This window comes from Conger conger, chromosome 4, assembly GCF_963514075.1.
Source record: "Conger conger chromosome 4, fConCon1.1, whole genome shotgun sequence".
NCBI lineage: Eukaryota > Metazoa > Chordata > Actinopteri > Anguilliformes > Congridae > Conger > Conger conger.
In genome coordinates, this window is record NC_083763.1 from 61,481,632 (window position 1) to 61,505,217 (window position 23,586).

Genomic DNA, 23,586 nt, shown 5'->3' on the forward strand with positions numbered 1-23,586 from the left:
GAGGCAAGTCGACACTGTCATCTCCTTGGTGATATGGCCCTGCAGGCTCCTGCTGTGTTGTGTGGCAGGTCTGCCCTGAATTGTCTCTCTGTGGAACAGAATGAGTGCACAGCCTCCGCTCCAACAGAGGGAGTCTGGGCGGGGCCATAATAATCATCATATACCAAGAACAGAACTGAGCACTGGGCTAACAGCTGGGGGAGGGGATTGGATTGGAGGTCAGGGGGATGCCTTTTCCATATCAAAGACAGTGAGGATGAGGAGAGTGACAGAGTGCAAAAGCATGGAAGTTCCATTGAGTGGGTCTGCAGTAGGCATGAGCAGAGCCTACTGAAGTGTGGTGACAGATCGCAGTGATGGGCTATGAAAGACGTGATGCATTGTGGGGGTTCCAGAAAGAGCCGGACTTCTTTGTTAGAAGCAGGCCAAAAACAGTGGAAGAACACGTGCCTTCCTTTGCCCTAGCTTCCCAGATCCCTCCCCCTCCCCTCCCGCCTCGATTTGGCACCACATATGAATTCAGTGTTAATCCAGGTGAAAGGCCTGCTTCAAATATTTCAAATATATTTTTAGTAATGCTCTTTGAAGAAACAAAATGTACTTTTTATAGTTTTGTAGTTTTTCTTTCAACATGGTTTTCAGTCCTGTCTTATTTTATTGTTTGAAAAATCAAAGCCTTGATGCATAATAAAAAACCTGAAAGCTCCCCAGCATGCAGTACATGCAGTACTCACATAGTAGGGGGAAACCGGCACAATTGTTAAAACACATTTTCTCATCCGACAATATACATGGATGTAAAAAGCTGTTCATATATGCCCTGTGCTGTCCTCTAACTGACATGTAAGTTTGAGATATTTTTTACCCTTCCTGAAGTAAATTCAATCATTGGTAGTGTCCTTTGTTTGCTCTTTGATGTTTGTGCTTATTAAACCAAAACATATACCATTTCAATAATGTATGTTAGCCTATGAAGACTACTATAAGACATTATAGTGAGTAATTGGAAAACAAATGAACAACATGGGCATTTAAATCATGATTATCTTTTGTTTCAGTTTGTACACAACTCAAATAAAGAGTTTTAAACATGGTTTGTTTGTTCACAGAATTTGATCAAGAGACAAATGCAAAACATCAACCAATCCAGTCCTGGAATACACTCAAATAAATTACATTCCTAACTAATGTTGCAAGTTTATTTCGTAATCTGTTCCGCCATTTTTGAGAAAACTATATTTCAAGTATAGTTTGAGTTTCCTACCCTTTCCAATGAGGGATAATATGTCATTTTCAGGTGACGGACAGTTTAGGAATATAGCATAGCAGAATTAATAAACAGACATGCATAATTACAGGACTTAGACTTGCTATAGATAAACCTTTAATTGTACTGCCTAAGGGGGCTAACAGGGCTCTGGTTAATCTAATTTTGGAATTTAGATTGCAGTTTGGTTATAAAGCATTAGGGAGGGTACTCCTTTTTGGAGAGCTTTTTATACACTTTGGGCGTGCTTTATAAGAACATAGTCTCATATATGTGAATAAAATGCTTGTGAAGGTAGATTTTCTTTACATTTTGTATCAAAACAAATGTTTTAATAGAAAAATAAAAAAATATCATTCATGTGCATGGACAAAAATATATGCAGATTTTTTGTATTTGGGGAAACTTGAGGACATCTGGGTGCAGTTTTGGGAAAACTCATGTGGAAAGGGTTGACAATTTATGCAGTACTTTGTAATTGCAATCTCCCTTGAAAACTTCACAATAATAACATTGGACAAGCAGACAGGCTTGAGGGTGAATCGTGTAGATCTGACTTGGCTAGCCTATTGCAGATAGGTACAGCAGTGTAGTGCATGGTATATGGAATTCACTTAGTGACAATGTTTTTGAGATTAGGAAATCTCTTTTCCTTGAGTAAGACTGAAATGCATTTATCTTCCTTGTGCTGTATATTTGTCATTTCTGTCACCCATGGTGCTTGGTGCTTATTTGAAATGTTCAGCCATCCTTCACTAATGGACTTGTTATTGTTGTTGCTGTGGTAATTTTCATCACAAAGGCACTGTGCAGTACTCAACAGTAATTCTCATTATTAATACAAAGCATGCAAGCAAGCAGAATTAGATTAAAAGAATTTGATATTATTTCATGATAATCCTTTATACCAAATTTGCTTCCATTTATATTGCATTGGCTTCCTTCTGAAAATAAAAAACTGGAATTCAAAGCACTGTATTTGACACATGAGGGATGGCCAATTCAAGTCTGAGGAGGGCTCCATGTTTGCTGGTTTTTGTTCTGCCTTTGTTCTTAATTGCTTAATTGAAGTCATTATTTACTGTAGATGGAAAGTCACATTTCTTGATGCTCTGGGCTTAAATCATTTGCTAATTAAAGAATAACCAAGACTCACACAACTGCATCCTTCCAGAACTGGATCTACCCATGCTTGCTAAGCACAATCAATATGATCAGTGGCTGTCATTTTGAAAATGCCAGTATGTTGACAGAAGAATATGAGTCATTTTGAGGATAAAAATAGGTTGTTCAGCATTAATTTAATATTTATTTCTGAAGCCCCAGAAGATGTCTCTTACCCCTGGCCAGAAGGTGGTTTGTGTGTGGCTTTGGGATTAGGCCTTTACTCCTGTACTCCATACTTGAAGTAAGCTGGTACTCTTCTTTTGTACCGTAACCACTGGATAAATCCTACTCACTCTTTTGTTTTTGTTTTAACCTGCCATGATAAAGTACACAAGAGTGTAAGATGTAATTATGTTGGTACGACACACACATTTTTTAATGTGTTTTTTTAGCCTTGGAGACTCCCTGGCAAATCCAATCTACTCGCAGCCCGTGGTCTTAGACATCGCCTGTATAAAAGGCTGCTCCCCCACGTCTATCTGCTGTTCTGCAGCAATTTCAATATGTCAAGAGTTCTGGGCAAGGAAAAAAATGGGTTCATCTTTTCTTTCACCATTGGAAAGCATACCTTTTATGTGCAGAATTGGAATTTCCTTGAATTATGGTGGTAAAGCCCTTTGTGTGTAATGATACTGTCTGTTTACTCTGGTGTGGCCTACCTCCACTGGGGCTCACAGTGCACTCACCCAACAACCTGGATCTGGATCCTACAGTACAGTCTAATATTAAATAGCTATTCCACACCATCAGTTTAGCAATATATCTGCTTTTTAGAGGAGAATGACTCAAAGAAATCGGAGCTTTTGGGAGTGAAATAACCTCTGAAGGAGAAGTAATTGGTAAACAAAAGGGGTGTTTTTTTGCAGTTGCTGAGAGCTTATCTCACTACCCATTGAAGCAATTAAGCCTAGGTGTAAGACAGACAATAAACATTCTGACAGTTCCCTTGTGCCTCAAGCACTCATATTAAAAGTGTGTTTGAATAAAGGGGTATGAAATGTCTATATATAACTATTTGAACATGTGCCAAATTACATATGAGAAGAGAGAGAGAGAGAGAGAGAGAGAGGGGCATTTAAAGTATTAGCATTTAGATGCGATTTTGGAGTCCAGAAGTAGTTTCAAGGGGTTTTATTACTATTGACAACGTCATGCAGCAAGGACTCTGGAATATTCAAAGCACATCCAGAGACATTACTGTCTAATATGCTGCCCTTCACTGGACAGCCAATGATTGTTAGCTCCATTCTGCAATTAACATGATCATTCACATGTTTAAAAGAACAATTTTGCTCAATTAAAGCAGCAGAGAATTCAATTGCGTGCTAAGCAGGGACATAAAGTCTGCACTTACATCTCAGCACTAGAGAATGCATTTACCTGAGCACTTCAAATGAATTATTACCGGTATCACCACTTTCTGCAGACCTGATTGAATGTACCTTTTTGTCAAGCCTTGTAAGAGAGACCTTACCTTAGTTGGGCTAATATTGTTGGAGGGCAGACCCCGGTGAAATGAATGGATTTAATCACTGGACAAGTCAGTTTGCATGCAGATGTAGTTCCGAATTAAATACTGCAGATTTCAGTGAAGACCTCTGTAGTGGTATGTGTAGGTTTACTGAACTATAAACTATGTTGAGTGTAGATAAAGTAAGGACGGGAAAAGGTGTCAGTGGGAGGTCAGGGAGAAGAGAGGAGAGGTATGCGCTTAAAGCAATAACTGTCTTACACCGTTTCCCTGTCGGAGGGTGAAGTCAAGGAAAGACAATGCACTTCCTCATAGGAAAATGAAATGTCACTCTGCATTGCGTCTGCACTCACTAGCGTGCGCGGAGGAGGCTAATGAGTGAACTACGTGCAGTTTAAGTTGAACCGCAGGAGCGCTTTCTGTCGGCGCAGCAGGGAGTCACGTCTCCTCACGCCACCGCCACGCTGCTAACGCACACAGCTCTGATTCCTTAGTCGCAAATTGATTCATTGACATTTCCTCAGTGCTGTGTGGCAGATATTGCCAGCAGCGGATTTAAGCCTGTCCCTCTGAATTGGTCTGAGATGTAGTCGCTGGCACTGTTTCAGTGGATTTATAAGGCCGTTGGTTCTTATCGCTGTCAGTCCCCATGGGCGGGCCGTAGGGCTGTTCTTTCAAGAGCACACGCCACCTTTCAGGGCTTTCATTCCATTCAGGTGCAGGTAGTTCAAAGGCAAGTTTGGGGAAAGGCTCAAAGATGAATTTAACTTTGAAACCCTTAACTTTGAAACACTAGGTGTAAAAAGCATGACTCTAAAATACAAAATCAAATGCAAAAATTGACTGAAAGTAGGTTTTTTTTTAACGCATGTTTCAAAATTGCTTTCAAATGTGTTTTTTTCTGAGCTAGTGAACAATTATAATGAGGCACAGGCAATGGAAGTGAATGTAATGGCAGAGTGACACACTGGGAGTAGAGGCATAAATGATCTAGGAATGTTGCCCACAACAGAGAGCGATGCCAAAATGTAGAAGAAAATGCTTGCCAATGCAGTATTTATCTAATGTCTGAAGTCTGATGGGTGCAAATATTGACCTGACTGATTTTCAAATTTGGACCAGGAACCTCACAGAGACTGGCAGCTCGGAGGGGCTGCCCATGTTCTTTCAATACTAATGAGTTCACTCAGTCTAAATGCACCCCTGTCAGCTCTTTATTCAAAGTTCTCATGTGGCTCACACTAAAATGCTGTTCTCAACAGTTTGTAATTGGAAGTGCTGGAAATTATTTAATCATACGTGGACATGAAAACTTTCAGTATAATTCAGCATTGCTTGCTTTCTTTATGGTTCTGACAGCTGTTCTGAAATGCAGAAATTATGTAATCACTGTAACTTTGCACACATTCGGTGTACAGCGTAAGTGAGTGTATGTCGAGTAATGCCATATGAAGCTAACAGTAATATGAAATTATTGTTTACACATATAAAGCCGTATGTCAGCGGACATTAAGGTAACTCTTCTGCATCTATGCACACTGTCTAAAAAGATACCAGCACAAGATTCATGCTCTGAAACCCCATGAGAAATATTTCAAAATAGTAAATAATGTTATGTCATGAATTATATGTTCTAAATTATTGAATGCTATAAGAAACGGGCTAAATGAAATCATGTTGGCTGTGAATAAATGGCATCCATCAGCATAACATCCCAGCATGAACAAGTGTTGTGTTATTAAACAGAATGCTTTGAATTTAAATTAAATTCCTGCACTAAAATAGAGTGAGTTTAGTCATCTTGCACATGCCTGCCATATTTTCCGCATGTGTTCTTTCAGCAGTTCCTCATATCCAGGGTGAATCACAATGCTTGCCAGCTCTCATTAAACATGCAGGGGCCCATTTATACTGCTCATTATTTACTGGAGCATTTTAGGCAATGAAGGCACCAAATGCATTTTGTTTAAAGTACAACTTAAATAAATAATTCTTTTATAAATTCATACATTTTGTATGCTAAAACAGTCGCATAATGTAACATTGGTGATTTGTTTCAGACTTGAATAATGAAATGTTTGTCTTCAATTTCAAACAGGTGTTAAAACATAAGCTATAATTACAATGAAAGAAAACTGGTATATTTTATATAACATACATTCAAAATAGTACTAATAATAAACATGGTAAAACCAAACTTCATAAAGCACACCCAAAGTAAAGCCTTGTCAGATCTTGTAATTTAATGTGGCTTTGGGTAAACTGTCATTTATAATTGCCAAATCTGATCAATGATATCACCTATACAGTTTGACTTGCTTGAGAAATCTGAGTGAATCTAGGATGTGACATATTATACTGACAGGTAAATAGGAGGAATTATGAGAATAAGCATCTCTCTGCAAACTGTCTATGCCTTCTCTCTCTTCCCAACATTCATACCAAGAGCTTTCCTCTGCCTTTGTACTTGCTTCAAAGGGAGCCTCTCTCTACTGATGTTGACATTGTATCTCAGAGTTGGCAATGGAGGTGTTTATTCTCTACTCTGTTGTCTCAAACGAAATCAAATTTATGATAAAAGGGAATCTCTAATTTTTCACACTCAAATGGCACTTTAATAGACTATTTTGTATCTGATGGCATGCGTTTTGTTTTCAAAGGATCTCACACTGTTCCCTCCTTTTTCTGGCAGTCATTTCTGCCCAAAGACAATCTGTGTTTTCAGGATTGGAAAGCCAAGAAATCCATCATGAAGGAAGGGCCTTAGTTAGAAATGGGAATCAAGGGATTTAGAAGACTTTTGAAATGTGGCCAATAGTCTTCAGTCTTCCTTGTGGTGTATGGGAACTGCCAAAATTTGTATTTGCAAACTTGCAGGTATACCTGAAAATGTATAGTATGTTTGCAGGACAAAATGTAAAGAACCCGTACACTGACATAAAACACAAAAAGTTGTATAACATTAATTATCTTATTAAGTATCATGGGAGAGTTGCTTTTAAAGTGTTTCCTATGATATTATTATGCATGTTGCCTGATCTTGATATATTACATATTGTACTCAATAAGATGGCATTGTCTGTATCTTTCTTAGAATGCATTTTATTTTATATAAGGATATGGCATCTGGACAACATTTCCTATGTCCTGGTACCCTATTGGCTAATTCCCTGATTAATGATGTTGATGAATCTATATGGTGCATGTTTTGGCAGATTTTTTGAGACCGGATAACCAAAATGTCTTCTTTGTTTCACCTTTTACTCTTTGCACTTTTATACATCTGCACATGATGTAAATAAATATATTTTCCAATGGTATACTGTACCTTTGCACCTGCACCTCTCAGGAGTATTTTGGATGTTATATATTTGCAGAAACTTTGGGTATCATATATTTGCAGAAAATTGTCCATTTGATTATAGTAAATGCATATACAGTATATTATAGAAGCAACCTTTATCATTGTTATAATTTACGTGGGCATACATATCAGACATGCATAACTAACAGCAGGTGTGTTAAAGAAAGATTGAGTCATAGTATATAGGTGAGGTTTCTTCACATCATATATACTGTAAGAATGAATAAAAACCGTTTTCAACAGGTTATCTGCTTTTTGAAGTCCAAAGCCAGGAGCCATTTGTATCTGTTCTTCATTAGTGTAGAAGTGGCATACACAGGACCATGGGATAAGGTTTTGTACTGTGATATCAATAAGGACATTGGACACCAGTCCCATTGGGGTGCTGATTTTTCTTTCTCTCCTGCCCAGTTTGGGGGTTCTCCCTCAGGCCCCACTCTCCATCTCCAGATTGCGCAGTGATGGCCATTCTACACTGTCCACTGGGGAAATCCCCACAAGCACCAACTTGTACCAAAATGCTGACTGCTGCTGCTTGAATTCTGTTGACAAATATGCTTTACAAACTGCATCATAAAGCAGGAGCAGTTCATATTAAAGCATTATTCCCTTCTAAGAGCATATTTGTTGGTGAGAGAGAGAGAGAGAGAGAGAGATAGAGAGGAGGAGAGTGAGAGAGAGAGAGGGGGAAAGAGAGAGAGAGAGGGAGAGAGAGAGATAACTTGAACCAACACATGGTTCTTATTATTATGAATCTCATCAGTTCTCATCAAACTGGATTTTCATTACAAGACACAATAAAATACTGATACATCGAAGCTTAACATTTCCATAAAAGAATCAAACTGCATGGATGTGTAGTATCTCCAGAATGCCCAGAAGTGTTTCCTTTCCCTTGGAAGGATGAGGAAATAATATTTCAATGGTTGAGTTTTGGTGCCTTATAGTAATGGATGATTTTGGTTAGGGTTGGTATGGCGATAATGTGCAGCTCTGCAGTCTGATTGTAGCTCTGCCTGTCTTACTCACTCTCTGTTGTAATTAGTAATGACCCTGTTTAAGTAGCACATGCTACTATACTCCTTTCCCATGGTAAACAGGCGGAAATTACATTGTTGGATTGTCCAATGGCAAGTGCACCGCTGCCCTGTTGAATCCTTTAACTCTGAAGCACACCAGCCGTGTGCCTGGGCATTGCTACTCTAGGCAGATGGGGAAGTTGCAGGTGCATCACAGATGCCCAATCAATTAGAGGAGTTTCTATTTCAAAATAAGGCAGGGAATACCCTCCAGTGTGAATCCCTGCTTCTTGAACAAAGGCCAATGATGCAATTTATCATGAGACATTGAGCCTAGTCAGCACCGGCATTGTCTATTCTGGTCTTTGGTATTCACTCAGTGAGCACTTTATTAGGTAGACCTATACACCAGCTTGTTAATGCAAATATTTAATCAGCCAATCATGTGGCAGCAACTAAATGCATACAATTATGCAGACAGAGGTTCAGCCGTTTTATCATACCAAATGTCAAAATGGGGAAGAAATGTGATCTAAGTGACTTTGACTGTGGAGTGATTGTTGGTGCCAGACAGGGTGGTTTGATCTCCTGGGATTTTCACGCACAACACACTCAATGCTGTCTCTAGAGTGTGCAGAGAATGGTGCGAAGAAAAGAAAAATCCAGTGAGCAGCATTCTGCAGACAAAAACGGCTCGTTAATGAGAGAGGTCAGAGGAGAAGGGCCAGACTGGTCAAAGCTGACAGGAAGGTGACAGTAACACAAATAACCACACATTACAATAGTGCTATGCAGAACACACAATGTGTCAAACCTGTAAGTGGATAGGCTACAGCAGCAGAAGACTAATAAGTCTAAAAAATAAGTCTAATAAATACCTAATAAAGTGGTCACTGATTGTACATCAGTGCACTGGGTACCAATGGTTTAGCAGGAGACACACTCACACACACACACACACACACACACACACACAGTATATATTACCATTCAAATGTTTTCTTTGGCCTCCTGCTTCATAAATTATGTGATGCCCACTGCTATGGATTTCCAAAATCCCACTTGTGCTGAGTTCCCAGTTTGTCACATGGAAATTACTTACGCACTGCATGTATCTACTCCCACCTGGAACGGTAGAGTGACATTACTCACTCACTCCTCCTCCTCCTCCTCACTACAAAGTGTTTTAACCTGCTCAGCATCTGGCCGTATTTCAAATGCTCCAGTCTCTTTGACATGAAGATGAAAGAGCTGCCACTGGATGCTGGAATAGAAAATAAAGCTTTCTCTGTAGTGGGGCAAAACGATTTTTTATTTGCCAGCAGAAATACCAAGATGCTGAATGTAAAACATAATAGAATGAATAAAAAGTTCAAATGTGCTGCTGTTGTGGAATTGAGTTTCATTTGTAGAGTTGGTATTTATGCCATAATGTTGAAAAGAGTAATCGAGCATTATCATTTAGATGAAGAAAGTGATTGCACTGAATATGGATTCCCAGCGAGAAAACTAGAATCTAGATGTTTAGAGGAACTATAGATGGTCTCTGACATAAAGAGAATAGGTTAACCCAATATACAATATAGTTCAGGTTTTACCCAGATATAAACTGGCTGCATCCTAGTCGGCGAGAAAACTCACTTTTCAACCAAATGTGGGCAGATTTTCACCTGAATGCCAAGATAATGTTTCAGGGACTTTTCACCACAAAAGAAGTCCTGGGTTTGATTCTTACATTATAATCTACAATTGTCTCTAAGGACCCTGCAGTATGTTGCAATGTTACCATAATGAGAAACTCTAACTGTTAAACACAAACAATTACATTCTGAAATTATTATTGTGTTCCTTGGCCAAATTACAGGTTTCTGCAGGAAACCCATTATTAGAGTACTAACCATATTTTGTGTGTCTGAGCGTATATTTGCCATATTTGTATGCCGTTCAATTTCAGTTCCCATTCAGAACATTGTGCACAGTGTACTTGCTAAAGTAGATTTAGCATTGTAAAGTTAGACATTGAACATAAACATATGTGAAAAAAGATAGATCCCAATAAGTTTCCCTCACAATATTTTGCATCCAGTTCTGAAAGCCAGGAAACTTGACATATAGAGATGTATTATGGCCACCGAAAAAAGAAAATGCTACTATGCAGTCTTCATACGTTTGTTCCACACTGGTAATGTAGGATGGCTCTGGCTAGATATTAGACTGGTGTGATGACATGTCATTGTGCCTATTATAAAAACAGATTGATGAATATTGTTGGCCACTGTTAGTACATATTACAAATGCGATTTTGTTAACAAAATGATGTGTTTCTGAATCATTCCACTCCCCTGATCTTCAGATTATTGTGGAAAAAAGTCTGTTATCATGGTATCCATAATAGAAATGTTTACAAAATGGAGGCGGCTCTACCTTGTTTTGACATATTTTTGTGTTTGTGTTCACTTGATAGCTCCACTAATCAGAGGCATTGGCTTATCTGTAATGTCATGACAAACCATAAATAATCAAAACGGTACTTTTCTTTGGCATAGGCTACAATAAAATACATAGTCTAATGAATAACAGTATATGTGATGTCTGTCCACAAAATATTCACACACATCATTATGCACAAGAAATCAGCACAATGGCAATGGCTGCTTGCTATCTAAGATTGCAAACTTTATAACTTTGCTAGCATTATTTATCTAATTGGCTTGATGTCAGCTATTTGTGAGCTAACTTACATAGTTTGATGATTTAGAGCTTTTTTTTAATGTTATTTTTGTGCCCAAATACTTATTAAGAAGACAGTCTTTTGTTTGGCCCATGACTTTCCTCCCCCATTTTTTTTTCAAAATGAATAAGGAACGAGGAGATAGCAGTGTGGGAGTGAGCGTAGCAAATACTGTATGTTGCTTAACATCGAGATGTCTCGTGTGGTTGTGGTTCACACGGTGGTCCCCTTCATAACCAAACTGCGTCTGAATGTAAAAGGATTAAGCACTTCAATCTGGAGGTACAATGAGATGCAGTGTGTATGCGGCCATTATGACTATTATGAAAATGATAAATAGTTAGTCATCAAGCTAGACTAACTGCAGACACTACATTTGTGAAGATGCTGTTTGTTGTGATGATCAGTTGAAGTAGACTTTTATACATGAATGGTGTATTATATATTTTATGTATGTGAAACAAGCAGTGCATGATTAAGCTATTAGTTGATTTGTTGATTTGAAAATCTTAATATTATTTTAATATGAGCATTGAAGTTTTGATTTCACCAAAGAGGAAGGGTGGCCTACATTGCCAATGTAATGAGGGCAATTGGCTTCTGAGACTACATGTTGCATGCAAACATGTTTATGATAAAATGTTTATGATAAAAGTGTTGTAATATTCATTTTTGTATGGCCGTGATTATAAATTCTATTTGGTATGCTGTTAATTTAGTATGTTGGGTAATGTTGAGTGAACCAGATAAAACAGTTTGATACCAGTATTATCTCTCTGGCTGATCTTATGTTTATTATTGCACTATCATCTGTGTGAAGTCTTCAATCACATACTTTGGAAAGCGGATGCTTTGGAAAAATCTGGAATGGAATAATGCTGCTTGATCTCACAGCCCCCCAAATCCATTAATTCTACTGAATAAATTCAGACTGAAAATCTTTACAGAACACAGATACAGTCATGTTCCTTCAGCTTTCAAAGAGGCTCATAATCAAGGTTGCATGAAATGATTATCCAATTTATTTACAGATATTGCAGCATAAAGCTGAAATTGGGACAGCTTGAATTCTGTGAATCATATCTAATGAGAATCAAATGTAGAGTATAACCCAGCTTTCGCCTGCGGATTCTGAGCCAAGTCCCACTTGGAATTTAATGAATGGCTGTCAATATGCTGTCAATGAGTTCATTTTCTAATATAAACTCAGTGAGCAATTTATTAGGTAGAACGGTACACCAGCTTGTTATTGCAAATATTTTATCAGCCAATCATGTGACAGCAACTAAATGCATAAAAGCGTGCAGACTTGGTCAAGAGGTTCAACTATTGTTCAGACCAAATGTCAGAATGTAGAAGAAAAGTGACTTTGACCGTGGAATGATTGTTGGTACCAGAGAGGGTGGTTTGAGTATCTCAGAAACTGCTGATCTCCTGGGATTTTCACGCGCAGCAGTCTCTAGAGTTTGCAGAGAATGATCCGGAAAACAAAAAACGTCCATTGAGCAGCAGTTCTGCGGGCAAAGATGCGTTGTTAATGAGAGACAGAGGAGAATGGCCAGACTGGTCGAAGCTGACAGTATGGTGACTAACGTAAATAACCACACATTACAGCTAACTCCAATTTAGTAACTTTTTTTTGTGTATTGGTTTATGCAGACCATGCCATCCTTGTTTTTATGGAAGGAATTTTAATGACATTCCTGTTCATGGGGGAAAGATACAGCGAGGTCAGATACAGACACATTTTACCTGGAAATGGCAGATCGTTTCATGATTTATTTCAGCCTGTGTCAAATGTTAATCAGTACATTCTCAAATGATCAGGTCTATTTTCATGACTCATGTCTGAGTCATCCTATGTTTGCCACTTATTTAGACCCACATTGAGGTTGATGCAGAAATCAGAAGGGATATCATAATGTTGTGTTGAAATTAATTTATAAGACACATCTCGTAAATATGCAAATAAATGCAAAAAACAAAACAAAAAAATAATGATCTTTTGGTATAGGCAGACATAATTAAGGCACTTTAAAATGAATGACACTTTAATATAAAATCCAATTTACATTTATCATTAATCATTTAAGATCAATGTCAAAATATGTTTTAATATAGAAATATTTTTAGACAAAGTTGGTTGGTGTGCTTGCTACTGTATAATGTCAAGTAAAGTAGGCCAAGATGAAGAAAAGTGTGTATTTGGCTGCAAAATGTATGTAAGTTTTAATGAAATGAAGAATTGCTATGAAATAACAGTTACCTTTTATATCTTACCCATTATTATACCACTCACCAAGCACTTTATTAGGTATTTATTATTTATTAGGACTTATCTTTTGGACTTCTACTGCTGTAGCCTATCCACTTAGAGTTATGATGCGCTGTGTGTTCAGAAATGCTCTTCTGCATACCACTGTTGTAATGTGTGGTTATTTGTGTTATTGTCACCTTCCTGTCAGGATTGACCAGTCTGGCCATTCTCTTCTGATGTCTCATTAACAAGCCATTTCTGTCTGCAGAACTGCTGGTTGATGGTTGGTTGATGTGAACATGAACTGAAGCTCCTGGTCCGTATCTACATGATTGTTTGCATTGCACCGCTCCCACACAATTGGCTGATTAGATAATCACATTAATAAGTAGGTGTAATACAGTAAAAATGTTCCCAATAAAGTGCTCGGTGAGTGTACAGTATACTTCTAAAGTGAGATGACATGAGTCTGTTGGCCTGTTTCAAAAAGGAAGTCACACTTTTGTCACTTGCTAAAGAATGGCACACAGATGGATTGTTCCAAGCTGTGTACTTGACTAGATGCATTAAGATAAATTACATTGTGCTTTTTTTCTGAAAAGAGGTACCTGTCTATGTTTAAAGTGGCTCACTGTGCACACTATGACATTGTATTCACTCCTAGCCCACTACTTTTCCACAAACAACATTTTTCGGCAAGTCATTACAGGGTTCACACTTGCCTGGTTGCCAAAGGGGAAGTGATTCAACATGCACTTTAGATACAAGCCATGAGCCAAATCCATGGGCTTCATTTATCAAATGATCGTACAACCATATTCAGCCCTAAAATGTGCTGACTGTAAGGTCTAATTTTTCTCTGTGTTTCACAGTGTTGCACTATTGACAGCAGCAGAGATTTGATTTGGGAAGATGTGACACCCAACCTCCATTTTTTTTTCAATATCGTCTCACATGTAGATTTCAGTTTCTTTTCTAAGTTGCAGAAAATAGGTTTTGTATGATGCACGTGCAGATATGCATAATTATGCTGTACATATACAGTATACACTCAGTGAGCACTTAATTAGGTATTTATTTGACATATTTTTTGGACTTATTGGTCTTCTGCTGCTGTAGCCTATCCACTATCCAGGTTTGACGTATTATGTGTTCAGAGATGCTCTTCTGCATACCACTGTTGTAATGTGTGGTTATTTGTGTTACTGTCACCTTCCTGTCAGCTTCGACCAGTATGGCCCTTCTCCATTGACCTCTCTTATTAACAATGCTTTTCTGCCGGCAGAACTGCTGTTCACTGGATGTTTTTTTTTTACTTTGGTACTGAAACCACCCTGTCTGGCACCAACGATCATTCCATGGTTAAAGTCAATTAGATCACATTTCTTCCCCATTCTGACATTTGGTCTTAACAACAGCTGAACCTCTTGACCATGTCTGCATGTTTTTATGCATTTAGTTGCTTCCACATTATTTGCGGATGAAATATTTGCATTAACAAGCTGGTGTACAGGTCTACCTAATAAAGTGCTTACTGACTGTATAATGCAGAAAGGACAGAAGTGAAGCTGTCACATTTGAAGCTATCATTAGGAAAATGCTACTAAAGTCACCAATGCCCAAAAAAGAGATTCAACAATGTTTCATGTTTACTCTTTAAATATATAATTTTTAAAATGACAATATTCAGCTTCTTTGTCTTCTACTTCACATTCAATTAAATCAAAAAAAAAAAAAAAAAAATTGCAACATATCTGCAGTATAGGTATTGGAGCCCTTTACCTTTCTCACTCTCTGATGTTATTTCCTTTTTTCATCTGTGAGCCCCTGGCCCGGGATGCCCCAGGCACTTTGCGCTGCACTGTGTGTAATCTCTCTTCAGAAAGTAATATATGATCTGTCCCCATGCACTCTCACTGTGTGTGTCCTCACATTGGAATTCTGTGCATTTCGCCCACACAATTCGTAAAAATAATTCAAATAATTTTGTTGACAAATGCATTGTTATCTCCATTGTTTCAGTTGACCTTTCCCTTTTCAATATCTAACGGCAGACATTTACTTCCCTGCCAACTGGTGACAGAAAGTAGCTCTGCTTTTAAACCATTTAATCCATCAAAACAAATGTTTCTGAATGCCAGTGAATTTATGACCCTGGGGCAGGGGGACTCGTCCTCCGTCTGCATTAGCAGTAGCTGCTTTTCTGTCCCGAGCGTGTAACTGGCCAGCGCTGTAGTGAGAGGCATACCAGCTGAAAGGGATCTGCCGTGTGCACAAACAGTTATTCAGTGGCATTCAAATGCTGACATTTCACAGTGATATTTGACTTCACCTACTATCAGATTCTGGGAAGCCAGATTTAGGTATTTAGTTATTATTTATTTATCTAGTTTTCATTTGCCCCTTTATATGAAGTCCTTGAAAGGTTAAGTTCAAAAAGCGAGGTCATGAAAATGAGGACTAGCTGTATAATGGCAAATCGCTTCTTGAGATTTTGTTGAAGAACATCTCTGCTCTGGGATTTTGTTGTTTTCAATAGTACAACAGTACAATGGTACACAAGTATGGTCTCCTTGACAGACAGTGTCTTTAAATGTTTGAGCGAAGATAATGGGCCTGGCCTGCTACCCCATCTCAGATGAAAAAGCTCACCTATTCTCAAATACTGAGGTGGACATTGTTTCATGTTACCATGGCTACGGACATGCCTGAGTCATTGGATGCATTGTGTAGCACTGTTGTAGCTGTTGATACAGCATGCTCTTGATACTGTGTGACCAGTTCATTTTCATTTTACCTTTATGAAAACATCATATTGCACATCCACCATCAGGAGATTTTCTATATTTACCACATTTTTGTTTATTTTAATTTGACCGGAATCAAAACTTTAATTGAACCTCTACCATCAATGATTTGCTATATTTAATATTTGGTAATGTTTACAATATTTTAAAAAAATAAGGGTTCGGAACTGAAAATATTTTACCAGCCTTAATGCGTTCTTGGCCTCCTTTTGGCTGAAGTAGTAGCTAGAAATGTGTATTGTGAGTAACCAGTGCCATCAATGTCATGCTGTCACTCATTGGATCACTTTGGACCGGTTTTCTTATTAGTCACTAATGTAGTTCACTATGTCTGGGATAGTTTTGTTCCTTCTTTGTAGTGTGACAGTTTTAGGGCAACATCACTTTCACTGTTCGCCTGGTGAGAGGAGGGATTATGCTGTATTCTCCCAGCTGTGTCTTTAAATGCCTTGTACTGTATATGTGTGTTGGTAAATTGTCTATTATACCCAGATAATGCTTGAATGAAGCACAGAGTTAGGCTGAGGTACTTTAGAAGTGGACTAATTAGGCTATTCATCATAGAAGAGATTGAATGCTCTATTCTACCGATAAGGATTAGATATTTTCCACAACACTTACAAATAATGGGAATGTGTTTCAAGGAGTTTATTAATTGTTCAATTATAAATGGCAGATTCTTTCTTTTTTCACTTTAAGTGACAGATTACGAAGCGGCGGGTATTTATCAAAGACAGTGCTCACAGGCCTGCATCATGATCAATGGTGTCTGAGTGATGGACTGCAGTGCTGTCTGGAAAGACCTTTTAAATTGAGTTTACTCTTTAAAAAAATCTAGTTCTGAACAGACAAGCACACATTGCCTTGTTTTAAGGAAGAAATTGTGACTGGACATTTTATTCATAGAAACTGTCATTAAAGTGGTGCGAGTTTTTCAATAAATTACCCTGGCTGATAGTGTTCTTTGCATATTGTAATTATGGTTATTATTGTTTTTAAATAATATTATTGCATATTTTAATTCAGAGAAAGCAGATTGTTGATTTTCGCTATAAACTCGCAACACTCAACTGACTCCCTCGTACAGCAATGACTGTACCAAAAACACATGTTTCCCAAGCAATGCATATTTCATCTCCAGAAAGACACCTTCCAACCCAATTACTACCTCAAAAAAATAAAAGAGTTTGGAGTGTAGCAGAGCTAGCTGGAGGTTCTTTTCTCTCAGTGAAAGCCTGCCCTGTGTGTTGCCATGGCTTTTTGATTATAACCTCTTTTTGTGAGTTACATAATGCCTCTATCAAAGGGGGAATGCCCTGGGGATCAGCATTTGCAATGCATCGCTCCTCTCTGTCCCCCGCTATTGACATTGTTATGCAATCATGCCAAAGCACAGTCATGCAAACACGCCAGTATAAAAACAAGGGAAGACTCAACCTTCGGGTTCATTTGAGAGGGTTCACTTGTTGCTAAGCATTTTCATTTCCTGGCTGCAATTTCAAAACATTTGTTCATTTCCAAATAAACAAATATTGCCATCAATAGACGCTCGCTTGAAGTATGCTCTAATCCTGCGCTGCTTGCACTGACTTTGCAAGGGGAATCGCTGCTTTATTCCAATGCAAATGCACACATTTTTACTATTCCTTGGGTTGGTTTATACTTAATTCTGATTGGCTTAATATACTGTAATTGTGGTTCACAGTTCGCTACATTCTAAGGCAAGGAAAGTATTGAAAGTAGTGTTGCAAATGACCCAACGGGACACACAAAGCACTTTGGGGAAGTTGATTCCCACTAACTGTTCACAAGCCTGAGTCACCAACACGACTATGTGTTTGTTCTGGGGATATCAATGGGCCTCAGGCAGTCAGCAGCCTGCACAAGTATCTAATGAGAGGGTGCTTTTTCCAGTGCCCTCTGACACTGAAAGGTAAGAGAGGAGTTGTATCTCACTAGCTTAGCATTTATTTGTGCCACCCCTGGATTTTTATCTCCAGGCTGACCCACTCCAAATGCTTCGTCCTTTCTTGCATGGCAGTTTGGGATACATATTGGTATGCAAATACATTTCCTCATATTATTTATGCTACATACATTGGGGGCAATCATCACTAGCTGCCCATTGAAGAGTCCTCCTTTTATTTGATAATGGGTGTTAAAAACATATATGTGGTACTAGTAACCCAAAATTGTGTGAAGTTAGTTATTATTATTATTATTATTATTATTATTATTATTATTATTATTATTATATTATGAATGATTATTCATTTTTAATCACCATGAATTTTGCTCTTGTAAAAATGTCATTGATATTTGTTGTGGCACACTGTAAATACTACAGGACATTGGGAAGCTGTGGCAGCTCTCCTGCAGCGGTGTAACTGATTTCAGGCCAGCTCTTCCCTGGCTTCAAACCCATCTCCTCTCTGAGACCCAGGTGATAAGCATGCCAGTAAATTAGAGGGTGGGGAAAACATCACAGAATATCACAGTTATGGCACTCTGCTTCCCATACCCACTAATACCCCTTTCCCCAAGCCCTTGGGATAAACATTACTGAATCCACTGGGCACTCACAGGTCCAAGCAGTATGGACTGTAGCTCCTCAATGTGTCTTCAGCTGGCTTCAGCTGGCGTTTGGGTGATAATGCCATACCTCATGATATACAGTATGTATCTGGGACCTACTCTAACTTTGATAGTCTCTTTTACATTTGCTCCAGGCTAGAGGTACATGGCAAGCGCATAAGTCATTAGCATAGTTAAGATGTAGAATTTGCAATTCAATGCAATCAATAAATGGGTCTGAAGATTAGTTTGCAAGGGCACTCAAAATTGCTGGTTCAAATGTGATACCAATGTCAGATTTCTTTACTTTATCGCTGGTATAGATTAACTCTTGACTGGCCGTATGCCTTAAATGAAACAGTAGATGAAAGAATACTTATATTTGGAATACTATGTCCTGAAAAAGTAAACTGGCACACGTATAATCACAAGGGAAGGTCAAAGATGCCACTGTTCTTTGACACTTTAACATTAATTCATATTTAATGCTACGATGTTGGAGCTCCCAGCGCATGATTCAATCTCCTTGTTTATCTGAGGAGGCTTGAGGGTATGTTTGGTCTGTACAAAAATGGGTCTTGGAATCTGTAGCTCATGACTCATTCAGAACCACTGTGTGATGTAATCATATCTGGTCAAGCAATATATCGGTGTGGCTTTAGCTAACATTGACCTTGTTGGCTTTTCTTTTTTTAGCAGATTTTTGAGAAATCACTGATGTGGTGAATGTGCACTGTATTCATATCAGCAGCATGTCGTGTTGTTGTCGAGGTTGTCCTGAGAGCGCACCCAGAGCTTCACAGCGCTTCGGCTTGTCGAAGTTAGCCAGTAGTGGGGAAATCAAACTGCAGGTATACTGTGCATTTGAATACGGAGAACTGGCTGAAGTTTTACAAAAGGACAACAGAGCGTTCATCTGGCATCCGTCCATCAGTAATAGTGCAGCTGAGCGTCTGTGCATCCTCACCGCTCTCCATCGCGTTGGGTAAATACTCAGTCGGAGGCAGAGATCTGCGCTGATTGTCGCTGTGCGGGGCTGCGTGTTTGGTATGCATGAGCGATGAGTGAGTAACGTTTTATCCGTCCAGTTTCATTACTGATCTTGCTGATTGTGTTGGCTTTAAAGCAGAAGGTCAGTGTCCTTTTCAGCTTTCATTTACTCCAGCTAACTAAAACTCCCCAACCCCAATTTTATTAGTTTTAGATTGCCCGTATAAAGCAGCTTGTCTTCCAGTGAGTGCCTTTGAATTCCAAAAATGCTTAATTTACCACAGAAAGAAAACAAGTTGGGAATTTATAAAAGCCAGGGTGTTTATTAAGCAAGGTGCATCAATGTGTTTATTGTTACTGGTCTTATTGTTTCTGAATTCGCCTCCAAAATAAATTACCCATTGAAATAGAAATGTTTGCATTGTACAGTAGAGAGCTGAGTCAGTTGAAAGGAGAATGTTACTTCTGAAACAACTGTGATTATTAGTCTGTCAGAGAAGGTAATTATGTCCCATCTTGTGTTATATTTAAGCGATTCCACAAGATGCGCTCAAAAGACAAGATGTTTGGACTGTCTCTTTATACTGTGTCTGGGCATGGACACACGGAGCTTCGTGCCAGCCAGGCTCAGTGCCCTCCAGGGCCCGCAGGACCGGGAGGTTCTGAGAGGAAGGAAACATATTTGCTGTCTCTACCCAAAGGTACTTGGAATTCTCAGCCACTCTTGCTGCCTTTCACTGAGGCACCTCAAACACCCCCCCTCCCACCCGCTACTTTTTTGGTGAGGTTGGTGGGGGGGGGGGGGGGGTAGCGCAGATGGTGTAGGAATAGGAGGAGAGAATAGAGGGGCAGACAGGAGAGTGATTGGAGAGCAGCAGGATTTGGCAGGCAGGCTGGTGGGAGGGTCCTTTTGTGATGAAATGTTGCATAAATAATGCCAAAGGGGTCTAAATTCTCTGTTGCCATGGAGACCTTTGTGCCTGGCTGAACTCCTATTCTCTCCTGCTAGAAGGCAGTCACTACTGGCTTGCAGTTCCCCTAATGAGTACAAGAATTCTTTTAATAGGCAGCGGTAAATGGAAGGATGGTAAAGTGGCAGAAACTTGGCTATTTTCTATCTGTGTCTTTGGAGTATGGTACATGTGCAGGTAAGCATTTGTACTCATCTGAATAATGCGAAGGCAGAAGGCGACAGGTGTTTGTTGAAAGGTGTGGAGGATGGAGGATTGAAAGTTTCCTGTTTTTTCCCCAGGCAATTGTGGCCTGGAGCTGAGAAGTTAGACTGGTATATTGTGTTCAATATTTACCTTGGTAATATTTGTTCAGTAATCACCATTGTTGTCTAGGGCTATTGAGCTGCTATTTAGCTACTGCTTTTGATGAAGTGAATGATCTTTTTCAAGAAAAAAAGTTTTCATCTCCACTGAGACTTATGTTAAAGCTTGACAAGTGTCTTCCATGTGTCTATAGCTACAAAATTTTGACATGGTTTCATATGCTGAAAGTTTGGATTTTCACATAGTAACTGAACCTTTTAAGAGTCACTATTTAGAAGATATGACTCCCTCAGTGCATTATGGGGGTCTTGCACCATGCTTTTTGAATCGATGACACATGGGCTTTTCCTCAATTTAAGGTTCGGAGCATGGGGGACATGGGGTTACTATGTGGGGGAGGGAGTGGGGGCTCTGTGGATGGGATCATTTCATCCAGTCCTTGAATGGGTTTCTGGAGAAATCGATGGCCCCCACAGAGTAATGTGGTCCAAATGAGCAGAGATCAGCCTACTATTGATCTGTTCCAGACATTCCGTAATTAAACCAAATTTGGCACCAGAAAAGGGTGGAATTGAATTTTCGTATTTTCTCATTTTAACCTCTTCAGTCCTGGATGTAATCTAGAGGCTTTTTGGAGTGATTGTGGGACCTTTATTAAGCCACTTTGCAGATAGTACATTATTCTATGGGCGTCCGGAAACCACAGGACTCTCATTACTCTCAATGCAATGAAAACGCAGCAGCTCTGTCGAGGGTGGCAACCACAAGCATTCCTGTGGTCGACGTTATCTGGTCCCTCACCAGAACTATTGTGTGATGCATTTTGAACCAAATTTTGGGTAAACTGCCCCAGCTTGTGTCCTTGACCCCAAGGCTAATAGAGCTAATTTCAGGTCTGTCACACCGGTAGCAGTTAGTTTTAACTTACTGCCTCTGTCCAGGCCAATGTGGACTGCAGTCCTCGTTTATCCTGGATATTAACAGTGATTATCACCTCTGGGTGATAAGGGAATTCATTCTTAGATTTATTAGTGTCTAGGGCACTGTTTCACTTTGGGTATTACTTAAGAAATACCTCATTGTGGCTTGGTCTTGAGGGCACTATGCCATCAGTCAAAATGACAGCAAATCTATTATCATTCATTTGTTGCTACTGAATTGAAAAAATATATATATTACAGTAAGCATTTCATTAATGTTCATGTACATGTACAATACATTTCCCTGAGTTTACTTGACATTTGATGAGAAATGGCTGCTCTGTAACTGGGTGTTGCTTTTAACTTTTGAATCCAAGTACAGATTTTCAGTTTCAAATGGACAATCTGATGCAATTATCATGGTTTAATTAAAATGGTGTATTTTCGTGAAACTTTACACATTGTTCAGCAAAAAAGAAAGTGAAAATAAGCTCAAAGTAAGATGTGGAACTCTGCTCATATTGAGCCCTGATGATATGGTACTGTAATTCATTCAGAACTCAATCCTCTCGTGTTTTATCTGTCGCGGAAAGACCTTGTATTCCCATTCACATTAATGATTTTTGACAATAACAAAGGATGTACTATGCGTCCCCTCCATGAAAACAACATGGAGGAAATAAATCAAGAGGCTCGAATAGTCTAATAATTGAGTTCTCAATTGACAGCCATGCTGATGTAAGGATTTTACAGTTTGCTATAGCTTAGAGCTGAGGGAGTTTTACCTCCCAAACATATGGTTGAAAAACTGCATCATACATCTTGTACTCTCTTTTGGGCAATAGAAGATTGGTTTCTTTTTTTTTTTTCTTATGAAGTACAGTATTACTTATTGTGTGTTTGAAAAATATTTAAAGGTACAGATCTGTGAATTATTTGCTGGTGTGTTGTTTTAATACTTTATTGCATTCACAAACAGCTCAGAAATATATATAAAAAAGATGTAGAAAAGTTGGTGGCAAGATTGGCTTGTTTCCCCCCTTGGCTGAACGCCAGATTTTCAGGGGTTAGCTGGGTACAATGTACTTCACTAAAATGCTAAGACCAGTGAAACCCTTTCTATTTGTAATATGCAAATGATGCTCTTGCCACTTTTATGCTGGCAAGATAAATTGGAAAAATGCCTTAGCCAATGTGCCTTCTCTGGATGCAGGACAACCAGTATGTTTATTTTTCAAAGAATTAAAAAGACCCGCAAGAAATGGGTTTTATTTCTGGAGGCCCACAGGCACTGCAATATAGCAATAACCTCAACCTCAGTTAATATTTTGTAGTGCCCATTTTCATGAGGAAGACTTCACCAACAGTATCTGCAAAAACTGTGAGATTTGTTAAAAAACTACTTCCGGTGCATGGTGCAGTGCCTTCTCTCCCTCCCAACCTTTGCTGCTAGAGACATGGTTGTCACAGACCAGGTGCATGATGGATCGTTAAGTACTGTTAGCTACCAATAATTGAATAGCTTTCAAGCTTAGAAATGTGGAATCAAAGCCTTTCTTTATTTGGGGGTAATGCCTGGAGTTTGAGACTGCTATCAAGTCTAATGTTAGGGGACACAGTTACAGTGGTATTGCACATTCAAAGATCTGCAGGTTTAACTAGACAATGGTACAGCCTTGCTTAATGTATGCTGCTTAGATTGACACAACTGTATAGTTGTTTCAATCTAAGCAGGTAAACAT

At 38.9% G+C, this 23,586-nt stretch overlaps 1 protein-coding gene across 4 annotated transcripts in view; it reads left to right on the plus strand.

The window, feature by feature from the left end:
• The window catches only part of LOC133127078 (catenin delta-2-like), a 256,199-nt gene that overhangs the window by 55,433 nt on the left and 177,180 nt on the right, over window positions 1–23,586 (plus strand). The window contains exon 1 of one of the 4 annotated variants that reach the window (XM_061239705.1): window positions 20,685–20,795. The exons of the other annotated variants lie outside the window; for them this stretch is intronic. Coding sequence (XP_061095689.1) covers window positions 20,781–20,795 — 15 coding nt within the window. The 5' untranslated portion in view covers window positions 20,685–20,780. Of the gene's footprint in view, window positions 1–20,684; window positions 20,796–23,586 lie in introns of those variants that run through there. 4 annotated transcript variants of the gene reach the window in all.